The following is an 18,260-nucleotide window of genomic DNA, read 5'->3' as shown; positions in this document are numbered from 1 at the left end:
TTTCATGTCTTTGTTGTGTACCACAATGAATGAAACCAGGAAAAGCACAATTTTTAGGTCACCTTTAATGAGTGCCATGTAGTTAAATTCATTACAGAAACCTTTGGGTTGCTAGAGGAAGGTTCTAGCTGGGAGCAGGTGGATTGCTTCCCCCTCCGTGGGGAGGTCTCCCACTGAGCTGTGCAGAGGGGAGCGACAGGCGGATAAGAACCTAATACTGAGAAAGTCTGGGTCTAACTTAACTGCATAATGAATTAGCCCTATGCACATTATACAGAGGCCATATTTCACCACATCAGGTTGGTAAAAGTGTCAAGCTTGCTTTCAGGTCGCAGCTGTGAGGAGTGACTGCCAGATCTGTCCAGCCCCCAGCACGAGGAGCTATTGCCCCTGGCTGTGCACAGTAAATTGTGCAGGCAGCTCACGTGCAGGTGACTTACCACTGGTGGCCTTCTCCCCACCTCGTCATGGGAAAAAAATCTGCCAGCTCATAGAAACTGCACTTGATCAAGCTTCTTTCCACTTGACCCTCTGGCTAAAGCAGGAGAAGAAAGCCCTGGTGCAGATTCGCTCACTGCTTTGGGTTGATTTTGAACTGCGCCAAGGGTGTGAGCTGCCTCCCTCGCTGCTGGTCCCAAGCAGCTGGTGGCCATCTCTTGTAACTATGAATGCGTTGCCTTGCTTAGCGGCCCTGACTGCTGGGTTCTTCCACAGCCCAAACATAACCTACGTGTCTCCTTTTCAGCTGACAGCTCAGATAACTCTGACTTGGAGGACGACATCATCCTGTCTCTGAACGAGTGAGGAGTGACTGCCAGGTGGGGTGTTGGCAGGAGGAGATGCTCCCTTCCCAGCAGAAGACCGGAGACCAAATTCGAAACCGATTTTGAGCACCCCAAGCCTTTTTCTCGTGGGAGAACCTGAGGAACTCCAGCCCATCTGCTGTGTTGGTTTGAGTCAGTTTGAGGCTCGGGGCTAAGTCTGAGGCTCTACAATAAAGAGACCTGGGGTTAGGCCTCTTTTTTTCTTTTTCTTTTTCTTTTTTTTTCTCTGCCTTTTTTTTAATTTTTTATTTTAGGCTGAGATGACTCTCCTCTTCAAGGAAACTTCTGAAGATATTTCACAATATATTTTCTTTGTATAAAGTTCTTTCCTAAAGAACAGAAATAGTTTTATATAAAACAGAAAAAAAAAAAAAAAGGCAGGTGTTCTAGTAAAGAGGGGCTGAACTTTGTATTCCTGTAGTACCTTGTTACCATGGGGTAGGTTCGGGGGAGAAAAATTGTTTAAATTTAAAAGAAGAGGCATTTTTATGCAACTACTAAGTGAAATAAGAGGATCATGGTTTCTAAAATTGTTGAGGAGTGAGAATATTTTTATTTTAAATATGATTTTATTTTTTAAAAAAAAGGCAACAGGTGTTAACACCTGCTAGTGCGTCAGTGTGTGTTCAGATGCTTTTGTCCTCCAGGGATACCCGGGGGGGTGTTTGGTAACTGAGGTACAGGCTGTTTAAAGCGGAGGTTCTCGCTGTGATACCAGCTACAGTGAGAGACTATTCCTGAACATTTGGGGGTCTGGGATTGAACTTTGAGCCCTCTTTCTCCCCTCTGCCCTTTGTGGTTCAAGTTTTTTAATCTTTTTTTTTTTTTTTTTTTCCCCCCCCCCACCCCTCCTCTTGCCCTCTGTGTGGAAACTGCAAATTGAAGGCCTTTTTCTTTAATGTAAAGTGTATTTATTAAAAAATTAAATACAAGTCCTGTCTCTTTTTGGCTGTGAATTGTGCGGTGCTCTGTGCACACGAGAAGCGCAGCCTTGGGCAGGAGAGCAGCGAAGTGTGGTTGGTGGCCTGGCTGCAGTCAGGGAGGGCAATGTGAACAAGGGGTGAAATTTCTGAGAGCGCACGTTCCACCCACTGTGCCAGTCCAGGGGACTCCCAGAGCTGCATCACCACGTTTCACAGTGCCTGTGGGTTCAGCTCTATGACTGGTTGGTTTGCCTGACAGCCTCGAATTCCCTGTGGGGTTGTGGGCAACGTGTCTGCACTGCGTCATGTGGGAGCTGGAGGGTGCTCTCATGCCAGGCTGTGATTTTGTTTAAAGCTGCACCAGAAACTGCGGTTTGGGCGCAGGCAGCGCGGTGAGCTGCAGGGAGCTCTTGCCGCATCGCCGGTGTGTGTCAAGAGGCAGGAGCGGCATTGGGCCTCCTCATCCCTATGTGGTTTGGCATTGCGCAGGCTGCCTTGTGGCTATGCTGGCAGAAAGCATGTTAGGTGCTCCTGTTTTTACGTGAGAAGCAGCCCTGCCCTTAGACAGGGATAAAAAAAATGGCAGTTGAGTGTTTGATTTCTTTGTGCAGCACGCAACTGCACAGCTTAGTTCTGTGAGTCAGAACTGGAAGGTAAGTACACTTGCGGCTTGCTTGGACAAGGCCACTAAATGTTCTATTTATTCCCAGGTATTCAGGTAACATCCACTCTACTTTTTACCTTTTCTGTTTTGGCCACTTTGAGAGCAGGGTTTGAGGCAGAACAGGGCGCTGGAGGCTGCTCACTCCTTGATCCTACAGCAAGTTTTCTACCAAGGCTCAAGGTCTCATTGCTTGACGAGGAAGGGTATTATTTTTAACCAAGAGAAGGGATAGCTTTTCTTTCCTCTAGCATCGCGCCTACTTAATGCACTTATCCAGCGCTGCTTGTTAATAATTAAAAAGAAAGGTTCTGCTGCAACTTACAATGGATAATTGTACCCTACAGAGTCGATAAAGATGAACAAGTTGTGATTACTACAGCACTTAAGACCAGCAATTGAAGCAGAATTCTGATAAAATGAGGAGATTGAAAATAGGATGTGCCATCCAACAGCCACAGGAGTCAGCCTCTGCCATGTCAAAAACCATCTGATGCAGCTGGCACAGATGAGTGATTGAGCATTCTGCCACAGCAACTTCACCTTAGAAAATGTGCTGCTCAGGTGAATAAAAAAACACAAAGCATGTACTCTACTAATAACAGAGAAGATAACGTGCCGATCATCCGTATCTTGTTCTGGCATTAAACCACAGCTATAACCAGCTGCATCTGTTGCTGTTTAGGGCCTGGCTATCTCAGAGAACTTTACCAACTAGTTTTGTGAGACAGAACGAAGACATCTAGCATGGAGTTTCTGTATAAATTTGACTTGAAACTGGGCCATTGTAAGTATGTGTGCCATCCCTCCCCCCACCAATCCTAGCGTTATCGAATAGAGCCCATGGGAATGTGCTGGGGCCTCAGCCTGTGGCCAGCTGCTGCAGCCTGCCCAGCACCCCCCAGAGCCCCCCCGGGCAGCCTCTCAGCCTCTCTGCTTATTGCAGAACTGCCAGAGTTAAACCTAGAACTGCACAGGAGGCTGCCTGCACCCCGTGCTGCCTCCTGGCTGCTTCTTGCCGGGCATCATTTAAGAGTGCTGGAACAGTGGCTGTAACAAGGCTGGGTGCAGAGTGGGGATTCAGAGCTGAGGACTGGCAGGGATCGTTTGTTTTTGTCAGGCCATAATTCTGCAGCTACTTGGGATGGGGAAATCTGAGTGTTTGGAAAATCACCTCTTCCCTTGGCATCATGATTTGATCTATTTAAAAGCATGATGTTTGGAAAAAAGCCTTATAATCTTCCTGAATCCACACAGCACGTTGCTGATGTGATGCCATACACTATTTCTTCTACAGACCTTGGCTTCTACAGACCTTGGCTTAGGGGATGGAAGGGGCATTTAAATGTCCTGCTAGCTGGCTAAGGCGCATACCTACCTCTCTACAACGGAGGAGAGCCTTTGCAGGAAGGATGTGGTGCTGCTTCCCGTGATGGAGCAGAAACTGGCCCAGGACCAGCCTGTGCCCTCACATTGGAATGGTCCTCCTTGCTGTGTGACCGGACCATGAGTAGCTGCTTAGTCCATTCCATGGAGTACAGGCTATGTAACCATTGTGCCAGCACCCTGGGAGGCTGTGCGCACATCTCTGCAACACAGTGGTTCAAAACAAATCTCATGTAGGCCACAGCTTGGAGAGCAGGGCAGAAACCTCAAGGCTGATCAGTAGTTTAACCTGCATGTCAGCTGAGGGTACTGATCAGGGTCTGATCAGCTCATCCGTGCTGCTCACACGCACCTGCTGAGCACCGGGGACTGCCTCGGGCTGGCCCTCTTGTCCATGCTTCTGTTGTAGTAAAGACAGCCAGCAGCTGATGTTACAAAGAGGCTTTGTAAGACAGAATATTTACTGAATGGGTGGGTTTTTTTAAAAAATGGAGCAACTCAGTCTAAACAGCAACGCTCTCAGACCACCAAATCCACCACCCCACACTCTGGTCCCACTCTGAGTTTCACATCACCCTCAAAGTCATGGAGACCATAACCCTGTTGCTATGACCTTACGGCTACTGCTGTACCGGGCTGAAAGACACTCCTCCAGCACTGTTACACCTACTGTCTTCCAACATCACCGAGTGTCTCGGGTCTCCTGACCAGGGCCATGGTGTTCCTCCCACCCCACCATGTACCTTCTCCCCAGAACTGCATCCCATCCCCATTTAAGGGCCAAGTTGTGCAAGCTGTAAGACACAGGTGTAGCATTATTTTGCTGTAACTATCTATTCACCCTTTTTCAGGCATGTTTGGCTCAGAAGCAGCCTCGCTGCAGGTGTGAGGGGCAGGGGACAGGCCTGCAGGGCCATTGGTCTCAGCACAGTCTGTTCAGGCAAAGCCTGTGGCTTGCTTGCATCCTGGGGAGCAGAGAGGCAGAGGTCATCAGGTTAGAAAGTGGATGCTGCTTCTCTCCCAGGTGTTTTTTTTCCTTAAACTCTCCTAGTTTACACCTGTTTTTTTGTAGGAGGGAGATCTGTTGGTGTCCTATTTGTGCACATGTTCACAACTGTCAGCCACCTCACTGGGAACAGAAATCCCATCATTAAAAATCTTATCCAGGCCGAAGCATGATAATGTTTGTCTTTGAAAAACCTCCTACATTATTATTTACTTGCCTCAAAAGGAAAGTGGTAATTGGGAGATTTCTAGTGGTTCCCTGGCTTTGCCATCAGGCAGTTGCAGCTTTTATCATGTATTGATTTTTTTTTTCCTTCCAATTACTCATATTTGCACACCGGAACACACACACAGACACACGAGGCCACTCGCAGCAACACGAGCTCCAGCTCCCTGCCAGCCAGAAGCCAGCAGGCCTTTGTTACGGCACCACCACGCACTCTGCCTCAGGCTGAACCGACAGCTCCAACATGTAGAATACTCTGACAAAAAGCTCTAATCACTCTATGACTCTGGCCATAAGGGGTATTTAATAGCACTTGGTTTCAGATAACACTTAATGGTTACAATTGTTGGCATTTGGCACTGTCTACATTACAACAGCATTGGGGACTTGGTCACAAGGTTAAAGTCGGTATCCCTGTAACCGTGTAAAAGCAGGGGCAGTCCAGCTACCCTGCGCTGTGCAGCCATGGGCCTCTGCTGCCCAGTGCAGCCTGGAGATGCGGCCCGGCTGCTGGGAGCGGCAGAGCTGTTCTCTGCTCCCGCAGCCTCCATCAGCTTTCCCGGAGCCCCGCTGCTCCCAGCAGATGAGCCAGCTCACCTCACACAGAACTGAACCCACACACCATGTACGAAACCCTCAGTGCCCTTGTAGCTGTACTCAGGCCCTTACAGACAGAATTGCGTTTTTTGGGGGTAAAGAAGATGCATTATCAAGTGGAATACTGATCCTCTCATGATCACACTAACTCATTAAATTTAACATAGTATTAAATGTTAAAAAACCCAAACAAACAAACAAACAACCCCTACTTGTTGATATCATTACATTATTAAAGTGACCATTCATACATCAACTAATGATGTCCCTACTGTGAAATTGCAGGGTTAAAAAAATTTTTAAAAAGCATCACTAGACTGAATTATGCTTCCTGCTATATAGGTTTTGATACCAATCATACCTGAGAGCACAGTTTTAAAAGGGCCTTTGGCAGCCGTCAGCAAGTGAGTCTGCTTGGTCACAGAGACTGGTGCAAGACTCTGGTTCTCCCAGGATTTTGTTCACTTGCTTACCACCAAAACAAAACAAAAAACCCCTGCAAATTTAAAGAAATTTAGAAATTTAGTGTTTTTAATCCTGCAGAATCTTCTGTAAGCCTTCTAAAAATCTACAAGCATCATTCTAAAAAAATAAAAATATCCCCAAACTGCACAGTGTGGATTTTATCCTGAATTTGAACTAGTTTCTGCATCCTTGCGTTACTGAGCCACCAGAGGTGCAGGTGTCCTGGCTTCTCTCCTGAACTGCTGTCTCACACCAGATAGGGAAGGTAACGGAACCATCCCCTCTTACATTTAAATTTGGATCTCCACAGTTTTTCCACAGTCATAGGTAGCTTGTGAAAACTTAACATCTCTTCAGACAGCCACACGTTTAGCAGCTTTTTTTTGTAAGCCTGCAAACAAGTTTCAACTTCAGCAGGAAAAAAAAAAAAAAAAATTGCCATTCATCTTTCAATAAGGGATTTCAGATAGTGCAACATGATCAACTACACAAATGGGCACCTAGGGTTCACCAAAACCTTTGTGCCCTTTATTTGCTTATCTACATCTAATACAGGCCCAAGAGTTTCCCCTTAAGTGACTTTTTTTTTTCCCCTTCTGCTTTTTTGTTTTGGTTTTGGGGGTGGTTGTTGTTTTTTTTTTTTTTTTCCTTTTATAAAAACCAGGAATGTCAAGCTTTACCCAGGATCTTCTGACTGAGACACATATCGGGTGCTCTCAAACCTCACAGAATTGAACACAGAGTTGGCTCCTTAGTAGCAAACTTTTTGCCAAGCATTAACTGTGATTTTTTTTTTTTTTTTTTTTTTTTTATGTGTAAAAACCACTTCTGTCCGTGATCATTTGCTTCCATGGTAGCTGGCTTCCTAGGAAGCTTCTATCCTCAATCAGGGAATCAACAGGAACGCATCCAGACTCAAATTTATGAAATAAAAAGCAAACGGGACCAAAAAAAAAAGAAAAGTATAGTACCAACCTTTCTGTCTCTCATGCAGCACAAAGAACCGCCCCCCCCCCTTCCCCTCCCCCTTTGAGAACACATATAAAGAGACGGAGGAGGTGCAGGAGGCTGGGGCCTGAGAAACTGAACTGGGCTGGGACCATCACCTTCCAGCTCCTGACAGCACAGGGGACCAGCCCGTCCTGGGCCATAAAAACTAGGATACCGCACAAGTTTAGAAATCCATCAGTGAACAAGGCTTTACTGACAACTTTTCTTACAGTTAAAAAATAAAAATACAGAACAACAGCGGACAGTGTCACATATTAAAAACGAATAAAATGGGCTCTATTTAAATGGTATTAAAATTAATTAGAAACTAAAAATCTTGCCACTTTGGTCGAGGTGTTTTGAGCCTCCACCAAAATGATCGGCCTTAAAAACAACTGGGTTGTGTGACACACAAAGAAAACATGGAATTTGAAAAGACAGTGTGGGCTAGGCAGTGTCTTTGACTATAACTATCACCATATGTTCTTCTTCTAACTTTCCCAATGTCCTTAGTGCTGACTGGAGGTACTGCTGAGAGAATTCACAAGGAGGGAACGCATAAAGCATGCCCGTGCTGTCTCTGCCCTTCGCCCCTCCCACGGGCAGGCTGATAACCCCAGCAGCCTGCTTCTGTTTCAAGTAGGAGACCAGATTCCTGAGAAGCCGTCGCTGCAAGCCGGGCTCCACAGCAGGGAAGGTCCCCTCCACCCCCGCCGCGGTGGACTGGGTCGCCAGGAGCACAGCATAGCCGTTGGGGCTGCCTTGTTTGATGCGGCGAGTTACTTCATCCAGCTTGGGCTGGTCGAGCCGAAGTCTCTGAGCGATTTTGAGCTGCGTTAACTTCCCGCCAGACGAATGGTCTTTAAGGAGTCCGTTGATGACAGCCAGGTCTCCCTCCAGGATGTGCATAGAGGTGGGGAAGCAGCTGTTTTTTAGCACAAGAAGCCCATTCCAAGCAAGTTGCAGTGTCTGAGCATATTCCAATAAATTCTTTAGCTTTTTGGTCTCGGATTTTGGCTCCTCGTGAGTTTTTGATTCCGATTCACCAGTTCGATGATTGCGTTCGCTGTCCCTTTTTTTAGGCTGGGGAGCATCGGATGCCTCACGATGGGGTTTCTCCTCAGTCGCGTGACGATTGTTCTGAAGGGAGTTACTCTGCTCTTTCTCAGGTCCGGATTCTGTAGTGTGATTCTCCTTGCGAGCCCTGTCTGGGCTGCGGTCTAAAGCTGGCCCACTGGCCTTTGTCCTGCTTCTGTCCTCATAAGGCGAGTGAGTAGTCCTCCCGCGGTCACTGGAAAGACTCCGGCGTTTCCGCCTCTCTTCCCACGGTTTGGGCACGCTGCGATCGCTGTCGCTGCCCCAGCGCTCTCCACTCCGGCTACGCACCGATCGGCTGTAGGTTTCCAAGTTGTTTCTGCGTTCAGCGTTTTTGGCAGGGCTGGCCCACTCTGCCTCTGCAAAGCTCCTGTCTCGGTCCGAGTACAGGAGGTGTGGAGGAGTCCTATCTCGCACCCTCAGGTCTTGCTCTAGGCTTCTGTGCCTGCCGTAGCCGTCAGCGAGCAGTTCATAGTGCATGGGGAGCGGCGCGGGCTGGTACTGCTGCGGGTATCTCGTCTCTTCTGCTTTGGCAAAATCCACTCGGAGCCTCCTCTCCGGTCCGCCCAAAGGAAAGCCCCTCATCTGCGCGCAGGCGGCCTGGGCAGCGTCCAAGCTTTCGTACTGGATGTAAGCGAAGCTGTCGCCCTTCACGTAGTCAATAGTCCTGATGCTGCCGAAGCGGTCGAACTCTCTCGCCAGGGCAGCCAAGGAAGTACTTGGACCAAGACCCCCCACCCACAGCCTGGTGGTCGGGTTGGCTTTCCCGTAGCCAATTTTGATAGGGTTCCTGCCGACAACGCGGCCCGACATGGCGACCTTGGCCCGATGCGCCATGTCCAGATTTTGGAACTTGAGGAAAGCGTAAGCCCCGCCTTGGCCCCGGGCAGGGCGCTTGATCACCACTTCTTCGATGATGCCGTACTTCTCAAAGGCGCGTCTCAGCTCCACCTCTGAGACATTGTGGTCCAGGTTGCCGATGAAGAGGTTGCGGGTCGCCCTCTGGTCGTCCTCCGGCATCAGGTCTTCCTCGGCCACAATGGGGTAACTGTAAGGGCGTCCGCGCTCGTCGTACAGCCCGTAGTAATCCAGGGCCCTCTCCCGCTCCCGGGAGAGCCCGATGGCGGCCGCTTCCAACGCGAAGGCGGCAGCAGCGGCGTGAGCGTGCCTGGGCCGCGGCTCCCGCAGCAAGGGGCTGGTGACAGGAGAGAGCGATCTCTGCTTGTACTGGTAGGCGCTGTGGATGGGCGGCAGGTAGCCCAGGGGCTCCGGAGAGGGGGCGGGGGGCGGCGTGCGGCTCCTCCGGCCCCCGCGCAGATACACCGGCTCCACCTTGAGGGGCCGATCGTAGAAGAGCAGCTGCCGGGCCCGGGCGTGCCGGCGGGCGTCGCGGGCGTCCCCGGGGTGTCGGAAGTTGACGTAGGCGACGCGGCCGAGCTCGGGCGTGTGGGACAGTTTGACACTGATGTCCCCGGCGCCCCCCCCCGCGAAGCGCTGGAAGAGGCGGAACAGCCCGTCCTCCAGCAGCTGGTCGGGCAGGGCCGCGCTCAGCCCGCTCACCAGCAGCGTCTTGTACTCACAGGAGCCGGGCGGCTCCCCGGCCAGGCCGGCCGAGCCCCCCAGCGGCGCCAGCAGCAGCGAGGGCGCGGCGCCCGGCGGCGGCCCGGCCAGCAGCAGCGAGGGGGCCACCACGGCGCCGGGCAGGGCCTTGGCCTTGGGCACGCCGAGCGCCCGGGACGACGAGGAGGAGGAGGACGAGGGGGCGGCCTGGCTGCCGCCGCGGGCGCCCGAGGCCGAGCCGCTCCCCGCCGGGCGGTGGTTGGATTCGCCGCCGGCGCGCTCATCGCCGCGGTGGCTGCGGGAGCTGGAGCCGCCTCCGCCGCTGCTGCCGGTGGTGGTGCCGCCGCCTCCGCCGCTGCCGCCGGCGGGCGTGGACTTGTCCCTGCTGCTGCGGGAGGCGCCCGAGCTCCGGTGCGGGCCGCGCCGGCTGCTGCTCTCGCGGTCGCGTTCGCGGGGCCGCTTGGCGGCGGCGGCGCGGCCTCCCCCGGCCCCCGGCGGGCTGGAGTCCCGTTCGCTGCCCCGCTTCATGGCGCCGGGGCCCGCGGCTCAGGAGACGCCTCCGGCGGCGGCCGCCATCTTGGACAAAAGGGAACGAAGGCGGCTCCGGCCGCCGCGCCGCGCGGGCCCTACGTCATCGCCCCGCGTCCCGCCGCATGGCGGCGTCAGGAGCGCGATGGCGCCGCACAGCGACGTGACGCCAGAGCGCCTCCCGCCTCCGGGCCGGCCGGCCGCCACGTGACGGAGGACGCCCAATCACCGAGGGCGTCGGTGCGCGCCCGGCAAAGCCCCGCCCCCCGCTGCGCCTGTGGAGGGTGCGCGCGAGCGGCACCGGCGCCGCCGCCGGAGCGTGAGGGGAGGAGGGGGGGGGCCCGGGCGCCCCGGGGTGGGGCTGCCCCGCAATCACGTCACACGGCACGTGTCCGCCCGGTACAGACCGTTGTACTTTAATGAACGTCCCGTACAGCGCGCGCCGCCTCAGCCGCCGCCGCCGGGGGGCGCGCGCCGCGGCCGCCTCAGCGCCGGGCCCGTCCCGGCCAGCCCCCCTCACAGGTCCGAGCGGGCGCCGGCCGCCCGCGGCGCGTACTTGGGCATCAGTTCGTGGATCCGGCGGATGAAGTCGGACTTCTCGGCGCAGCCCTTGCACGTCTCGCCCCAGTCGTCCAGGATCCGCCGCAGCTCCTTGACGCGCAGCTTGCGCAGGTCCGCGGTGCTCAGGTCGATCTGCTTGTCTGCGGGGAGAGCAGAGCCGCGCTCAGCCGGGCCCGCCCCCGGGGCTGCAGCCCCTCCGCCCGGGCCGGGGCAGACGGCGAGGAGAGAGAGGAGCCCGGCGGTGAGGGCTCCGATGGCTGCACAGACCGGTGTGGGAGGCGAGGAAGACGAGAGGGAGAGAGGCGCCGGGCTCCCGGCGGGTGCAAGGAACGTCTAAGTTAGGCGTTCGACAGCAGATAAGGCTTTTAACACTAAAGGTCATCATTAGAAGCCAGAAAGTTTGGTTGCAGCTTGGGTGTAGGAGTTTCACAATAGCCCTGAAACGTCCTTTGTTATATGAGCAACAACACTTTAATTCTCTCTTCCACTGGTTAAAGAAAAGGTAGCAGAGTGATTTCAGAGGAAAGACAAGCAAGTGGCAACAACAAAAAGCTTTTTAGGAAGCAACAGGACATTAGTACGAGAAATGAGAAGTGTGAAGACCCACAATTCAAGGGGTGTCTTGAGAGAATGTAAGGGCAGAGATAGAGGAAAGCAGTCAGGAGGAGCTATTTCCAAGACTGATCTTCAGATTAGTCTTTTCAGGAAGCGTATGCCATCCAGGAACTCAGGAGGTCAAGGAAGGTGTAAGAAAAGCATGCTGAATGCTCTGAGCAGACACCAGAGGAGGTGTGAAACAAGTGTTGATCGACCTGCTACTGGCAAACACAAGAGCAGCTGGGAGTGCAGAGCTTAGCTAAGGGCTGAACCCGTGTGCAGGATCATCTCCGGCCACACCTGGCTGCTCCCTGGGGTGAGCTTTACAGCACGCTCTCCTGAATACAGTATTGCAAATAGTTATTTGAGCGCAGCAGTGCTGATATGCCTGGGAGTGACTTATTTCACGGCAGATCAGAGGCTCTGCAGAAGCTAAAAAGGTTTAGTAGCCCACAGTCTCCATAAAACTCTGTAGGGTGTTCATGGAGAGCCACCCACAGCATGCAACCTCATTGGACTGCATAGTTCTAGCAAGCTGTTTTACTCCAAATGATCCATACCCCAGAAAAGCATGGGCATTTCCCCTCCCACTGGCAACTCACCGTATTTTAGTTCGCAGATCTGACTGTCCTTCTTCTTTAGTTTCTCACAGATCTTTTCCACTGGGATGTGATGACTCATGGGCTTTGATACCTCATTAATGATCTTGGTGGCTGCATCACTTGTGGCACCAACATAATAGCACTAGAGGAAAGAAAAGAATGAGGTGAGGATGCATGGAAAAATGCTTCTAAAAGGAGAGTTTTCTGTCCATCTTCTCACTTGGTTTTGCAGCTAGATGTTGAATGTTACAGAACCCTTCCAAGTGACCGCTGCAGACAGGTAAAAGGAAACCTAACTCTGAGCCCAGGGCACTGAGCAGATGTTTCCCATCACACTGTTTTTAAAGCTGTTGAGGGTTGTTGTCTTGTTTCCCAACTTTTTAAAGAATTGAACTGGATTAACAATAAAGTCTTCTGCATTCAAGGAGAAAGACTTTCTGAAGCGTGACCCCTCTGCATTTCTGATGGTGTCTCTCTGCAGTTCTCTTGTTAGGGGCGGTTCAGGGCCTTTTCTTTGGGGCTTTTCATTTGCAGATTGCCTCTGTTTTTAGTTAAGGCAACTTGGTTTTACTTTGAAGAGCATAAATATTTTAACAGCTTATAGAGCACCTCAAATACAGTTCAAGGGACCAGGAAGCCCTACAGCAAATAAAAGCTTTGTAATATCCAGTGCTTCACTAACAGGGAGAAACAGTCTCAGTGAGTAAGATGTCCACTGACAGACTGTTTTTGAGGTCAAACTCCTCTCTTATAAAAAAATACAGGACCAATTGTGGCCACGGAGTTAGGAAGAACTGCCTCTGGGAAGCCATATCGTACAAACTCAGAAGCACTAGTTTCCCCTCATTTGCCAAGTATTCTACAACTTATTCCCTCAAGAGGTATCATTGACTACTGCTACTTACCAGGCGGTTCTCTTTGCCTTTTGCTTCTTTGCAGGATTTCAACAGCTCCTTTTCAATACTGGCAGGTGTGAATTCAACATCATTGTCCTTTAGACTCTGGTAGAACCTTCCCAGGAATGTGACACACACTGGAAGGGAAGATGGATGGAGTTATCTCCCACTGCAGTAATCTTGTGGCAGCTCGAAGAGGGCATTTGTAGGGACACACAATAAAGGATTTGGAGAACAAAACTTCTAGAAGCTGCGTTAGCAGTCAGGACTTTACACGTATTTCAGGAAGGCTTTCAGAGCACACGTGAATCAACAATATGCCTCGGTATTTTTGGTGGGTTTTTCACAATCTGAGAAACCAGATCCATGGAAGTGTCCAGTGGCTTCTCTCCACTCTCCTGAGTGAGCAGCAGGATTCAGCTGAGGGACACAGCACAAAACAGTGCCCATGCAAAAATGTAAACTTAATTTTCTGACTTATTCTTGCTGCTTTGGGAAGCAACTTGTCAGACCACAGGCTCCAAAACCAGTTCTGATTGAAAACCAACTCTCTACACATAATTCTGTTAGAGGCTCCAAAGGTGCTGTTTTTAGTGATACAATATCACTGATTATCAAATTGGTTCAGTTCATAGGTAAGTTATTTCCAAGAGAAAAAGAAATTACGCGATCACACGCTACGTCCACTTGGCATGTTTCTCCTCTCTTCATTCCCACAAGGTTCTGAATCGCTTTCAGATTGAAAGAGGGAAGAGTCTGAAAGATAATGAAACTCCCACAAGTGCACCAGCAGCTGAGAGAACAGATCCAAGTTCTGCCTGTGGGGAGGGCACATAAAACCCAGCCATGACACCATCCTTTTGGCAGCTGTCCCTCCGCATACCCTCCAGGCTAGGGCAGACAGCTACGGTTACCGCAGCACACAGGGTCTGCGCGAGAGGGCGACCGAGGGAGACACTGCGAGTTTGCCGAGTGTCCGATTTCCCTCATTCTGCTGCTCACACAACTTGCCTGTGAACATCAGCATCGCCTGGACCAAGAGCTCTGTGGCCCCACCAATTCCTGCAGCAGGACCTGGGGATTCTCACACCTTCCAGGTGTGAGAGAAGTACCAGGCACTGGCCTGTGTCTAGAGGAAAGGCACAAGTTACGTCTTTTATGTGATTTGTTTACCCCAACAGGAAGGGATTGGCAAATATTACTGTCATTAGCAACTTGTATTCAACTCTGAACACAAGCAGTGGCACAGGAAACAGGCAAATATAGGAAATCAAATATGACCATCACAAAGCCAAGTAGAAATTTACTGTTGTTATATTAAAATTAGAAGTAATTATAAGCTGGGGCATTTAGGAAAACATTTTTTGTATGCATACAACACGATCATTAACCTCACATCATTTTGTCTCCAGTCACAGACACACAATGATGTCCACTGTGCGCTGTTTGGAAGTGAAAACCTTTGGAAAGAATAAAGACGCTGCAGGCAGTGGTACCGATGACTACAGTACAGTTGAAACAAGATTCCAACCTAGTGCTGGGACAGCAGCCGCAAGTTTTGATTTACTATGTTCCCTCCTCCTGTTTCTCTCCCTACAAAAAGGAGGAAGGGGTGAGCATTAGTACCACAAACTCCAAACCAGTTACTACAGCCCCACCTCAAGTTTTTCTTGCTTCACCTGTGGAATCTGCTCTGTTCCACCATGCAAGAGCAGTTTAATTTGCTGTGCAGCTCAACAGCATCCACCCCAGAGGCTTTTGTGTTGAGGTGGTACATAAAGCGCCCAGTTTGATTCAGACCAGCTGAGCACCGCACCTGGTTTTATGCATTAAAGAGAGGACACCCCGTACCCCAGCAGTCAGAGGAGGAAGCCGAGATAAAGGTTACGCTGTGATGACTAAGGGGGGAGTCCAGGTGAGTAACCGCACTCGCTGCCTCCCGGTGCTGCCTGGCAGCCGCTCCCTGCTGCGGTGCTGCGGGCACTGCCACCCGGCGCGGAGGGGCCGGGGCAGAGCGCGCCCCCAGCCCCGGCTGGCACACGCGGGGCTGCGGGATCGCCCAGCCCGGGGAGGAGACGATCCAGTCTCGGCGCTCTCCTCTCCCGGGGGAGCTCTGCGCTGCCGCCAACTCGGTTGAAAAGAGGTTGAAAACTTTCCCGCAGCACCTCCGAGAGGAGGTCCCGGGCCCTCCCGCGGGACGGCCGGGCCCCAGCCCCGCCCCGCGCCTCCCGGGGCCGCCAGCTCCCGGAGCCGCTCGGCTGCCGCCTGCGCACCGCCCCGGGCTGGGACGGGCCACGGCCGAGCAGGGCCCGCCGGCACTTGGGAGACTTTTCTGGTCCCGGGAGGAACCGCTCCCGCCGGCCCGGCCCAGCAGCGCTGTCACTGCCCTCCGTCGGCGGGGCGTGACGGGAGCCCGGTCCCGTGGCCGCTGCGGGGCGATACCGCGTCCTGGCCCCGCACACCAGCCGGCCTCACCTCGCCGGGCTCGGGGGCCGCCAGCCGGGCCGGGCCGGGCCGGGCCCGCCCCCCACTCCGGCCCGGCCGCACTCACCCTCGCACTCCCCGTCGCGCAGGGCCCGGCTGCCGGCCGGCAGCAGGAGCAGGGCCAGCGCCGCGCAGAGCCCGTGGGCCGCCCGCATCCCGCCTCGCTCGGCAGCCCGCGCGCACTGCGCCCGCCGCACCGGCACCGGCAACCGTCGCCTCCGCACCGGCTCCCCTCCGCCGCTGCCGCCCCATTGGTCCGCTGCCCGCCCGGCTTCCACGCCGCCTCCTCCTATTGGTCGCTCTGCGGCCTCCACGGGAGAGTTGGCGACCGTTGATTGGAGGAAGCGGCGGAACTCCGGCGCGCGGCGAGTTTCTCCGCCTCCCTTAGCTGCCATTTTTGTTAAGGGAAAAACCTCGTGCACTTCCTAACAGTTGCCTACGGCCGCCATCTTGCAAGGGGGCAGATTCTCACACCTGCAGCGGGGCTGCGCGGAGCAGCGCGGCGGGGCCGGCGCCGCCGTTGTTGGCGGTCGGTACGCGCCTTGCGGCCGGGCTGACCGGCCCCCGCGGGCTGCGGCTGCTCAGAGTGCGCCCCGGGAGCAGGCGGACAGCGCGGGGTGTCTCTAGGAGCCTCACAATAAGGAGGAAGTTTATCTAAGGAGCGTAGTTATGAAACGGATCTTCAAACAAGGTAGGAGTTTGAACAAACTTGAACAAACCAAGTGACTTGAGTTGCCCCTCATACGACTTCCTCTCCAAACCCTTCACCAGCTTCATAGCCCTCCTCTGGACACTCTTCGGTAGCTTAATATCTTTTTTATCCTGTGGTGCCCAGAACTGCACACAGGGCTCCAGGCGAGGCCGCCGCAGTGCGGAGCAGAGCGGGACAACCCCCTCCCCGCCCGGCCGGCCGTGCTGTGCTGGGTGCACCAGGACACGGGGCCCTCTTGGCTGCCAGGGACACTGTTGGCTCACGTTCAACTTGCCGTCGACCAGAACCCCCAGGTCCCTCTCTGCAGAGCTGCTTTCCAGCCTCTCGTCCCCCAGTCTGTATGTACAGCCAGGTTGCCGTGTCCCAGGTGCAAAATCCGGCACTTGCCCTTGTTGAACTTTATGCGGTTGGTGATTGCCCAGTTCTCCAATTTGTCCGGATCCCTCTGCAGGGCCTCTCTGCCCTCGAGTGTCGACAGCTCCTCCCAATTTTGTGTCATCAGGAAACTTACTAAGTAATCCCTCAAGTCCTGAATCTAAGTCATTTATAAAGACATTGAAGAGCGCTGGCCCTAAGATGGATCCCTGCAGAACCCACTAGTGACTGGTCACCAGCCCGACATGACCCCATTTACTAGAACCCTTTGAGCCCGGCCCGTCAGCCAATTGCTCACCCACTGCATTGTGTGTTTATCCAGCTGTGTGCTGGACATGTTGGCCGGGAGGATACTTTGAGAGACAGTATCAAAGGCTTTACTGAAATCCAAAAAGATCACATTGACAGGCTTCCCATGGTCACCTAGGTGGGTAACCTTGTCGCAGAATGAAATTAAGTTTGTCAAGGAAGACTTTCCCCTCATGAGCCCGTGCTGGCTGGGACCAATGACTGCGCTGTTGTTCAGATGTTTTTTGATAACTCCCAGAACCATCTTCTCCATGATTTTGCCAGGCACAGAAGTGAGACGGGCAGGCCTGTAGTTGCCAGGGTCATCCCTATTGCCCTTCTTGTAGTTTGGGACAAGGTTTGCCAGCTTCCAGTCATCCGAGACCTCTCCATATTCCCAGGAGCATTGAAAAATCACAGCGGTCTCGATATGATGTCAGCCAGCTCTTTAAACACCCTACGGTGAATCTCATCAGGCACCATCAACTTGCAGGGACTCTAGCTGGATTAGCAAATCCCATACAAGTTCAGGTTTGATTGGGAGTTTATTGTTATCACAGCCATGGTTTTCCCACCCAGGGTTATGGGGGTCCCCAAGTCCATCATTGGTGTTGAAGACTGAGGCAAAGCAAGCATTAAATGTCTCGGCTTTGTTTATGTCTCTGTTAATAAGGTGACCATGCTCATCAAGTAATGGGCCAGTGTTATTTCTAGTTTGCCTTTTGTGATTAATATATTTTAAAAAGCCTTTTTTATTGTCCTTCACAGTACTGGCCAGCTTCAATTTTGAGCTTTGGCAGTGTGAATTTCCCCCCTACAATGGTGAGCAGCATCTGTGTAGTCCTCTCCATGTTGCCTGACCTTGCTTCCACTGACCACGTAATTTCTTTTTTTGCTGTATTTCAAGAAGATCCCTGCTCAACCAAGCTGGCTTTTTGCCTCGCCTGCTAGATTTTCAGCATTTTGGAATTGCCTGGTCTTGTGCTTTTAGTAGGTGGTATTTAAAAGACAACCAACACTGATGGACCCCAATGCCTTCAAAAGCTTTTTCCCAGGGAATCTTACAAAGCAGTTCTCTGAGCAGCCTGAAGCGTGCTCTCCTCATATCTAGTGTTAAGGTCTTGCTGGCAGTTTTCCTCCTATTAGCAAAGATCTTGAACCTGACTGCTTCATGGTCGCTGTGTCCAAGGGAGCCATCAGTTGCCACTTCTCCAATGAGACCCTCTCTGTTAGTGAGAATCAAACATAGGAAGGCACCTTTCCTGGTCGGTTCCTTTAGTACCTGCACCAAGAAGTTATTGTCCAGTTGTTTTAGGAATCTTCTGGACCTGTTGGTGCCAGCTGTGTGATATTCCCAGTTGATGTCTGGCAAGTTGAAGTCCCCCATAAGGGCAGATGATTTGGAGGCTCATAGAGGTCGTAGAATGACAGAATGGTTTGGGTTAGAAGGGACCTTAAAAGCCATCTAGTTCAATCCTTCTGCCA

General features: G+C 52.5%; 3 protein-coding genes across 3 annotated transcripts in view; 1 reads left to right on the top strand and 2 right to left on the bottom strand.

Annotated features, from left to right (window-relative positions):
- The window catches only part of DCAF1 (DDB1 and CUL4 associated factor 1), a 51,245-nt gene extending 49,540 nt beyond the window's left edge, over window positions 1–1,705 (top strand). Inside the window, exon 24 of the mRNA XM_065642684.1 lies at window positions 746–1,705. Within this exon, the coding sequence (XP_065498756.1) occupies window positions 746–804 (59 nt within the window). The 3' untranslated portion in view covers window positions 805–1,705. The remainder of the gene's footprint in view (window positions 1–745) is intronic.
- Window positions 1,706–7,211: 5,506 nt separating this feature from the next.
- RBM15B (RNA binding motif protein 15B) lies at window positions 7,212–10,332 on the bottom strand. Its single transcript, XM_065642571.1, has one exon. It carries the CDS (start codon window positions 10,258–10,260, stop codon window positions 7,525–7,527), a length of 2,736 nt encoding a protein of 911 aa, XP_065498643.1. The 5' UTR covers window positions 10,261–10,332; the 3' UTR covers window positions 7,212–7,524.
- Window positions 10,333–10,690: 358 nt separating this feature from the next.
- On the bottom strand, window positions 10,691–15,647 carry MANF (mesencephalic astrocyte derived neurotrophic factor). Its single transcript, XM_065642623.1, has 4 exons — window positions 15,468–15,647; window positions 12,926–13,053; window positions 12,021–12,162; window positions 10,691–10,961 (listed from the first exon to the last, which is right to left on the bottom strand). Exons 1-4 carry the CDS (start codon window positions 15,553–15,555, stop codon window positions 10,777–10,779), a joined length of 543 nt encoding a protein of 180 aa, XP_065498695.1. The 5' UTR covers window positions 15,556–15,647; the 3' UTR covers window positions 10,691–10,776.
- Between the last annotated feature and the right edge of the window lie 2,613 nt (window positions 15,648–18,260).

This window comes from Caloenas nicobarica, chromosome 11 (genome assembly GCF_036013445.1).
Source record: "Caloenas nicobarica isolate bCalNic1 chromosome 11, bCalNic1.hap1, whole genome shotgun sequence".
In the NCBI taxonomy this organism is placed as follows: domain Eukaryota; kingdom Metazoa; phylum Chordata; class Aves; order Columbiformes; family Columbidae; genus Caloenas; species Caloenas nicobarica.
The sequence above is the reverse complement of the archived record's forward strand: the minus strand, read 5'-3'. Positions and strand labels throughout refer to the sequence as shown.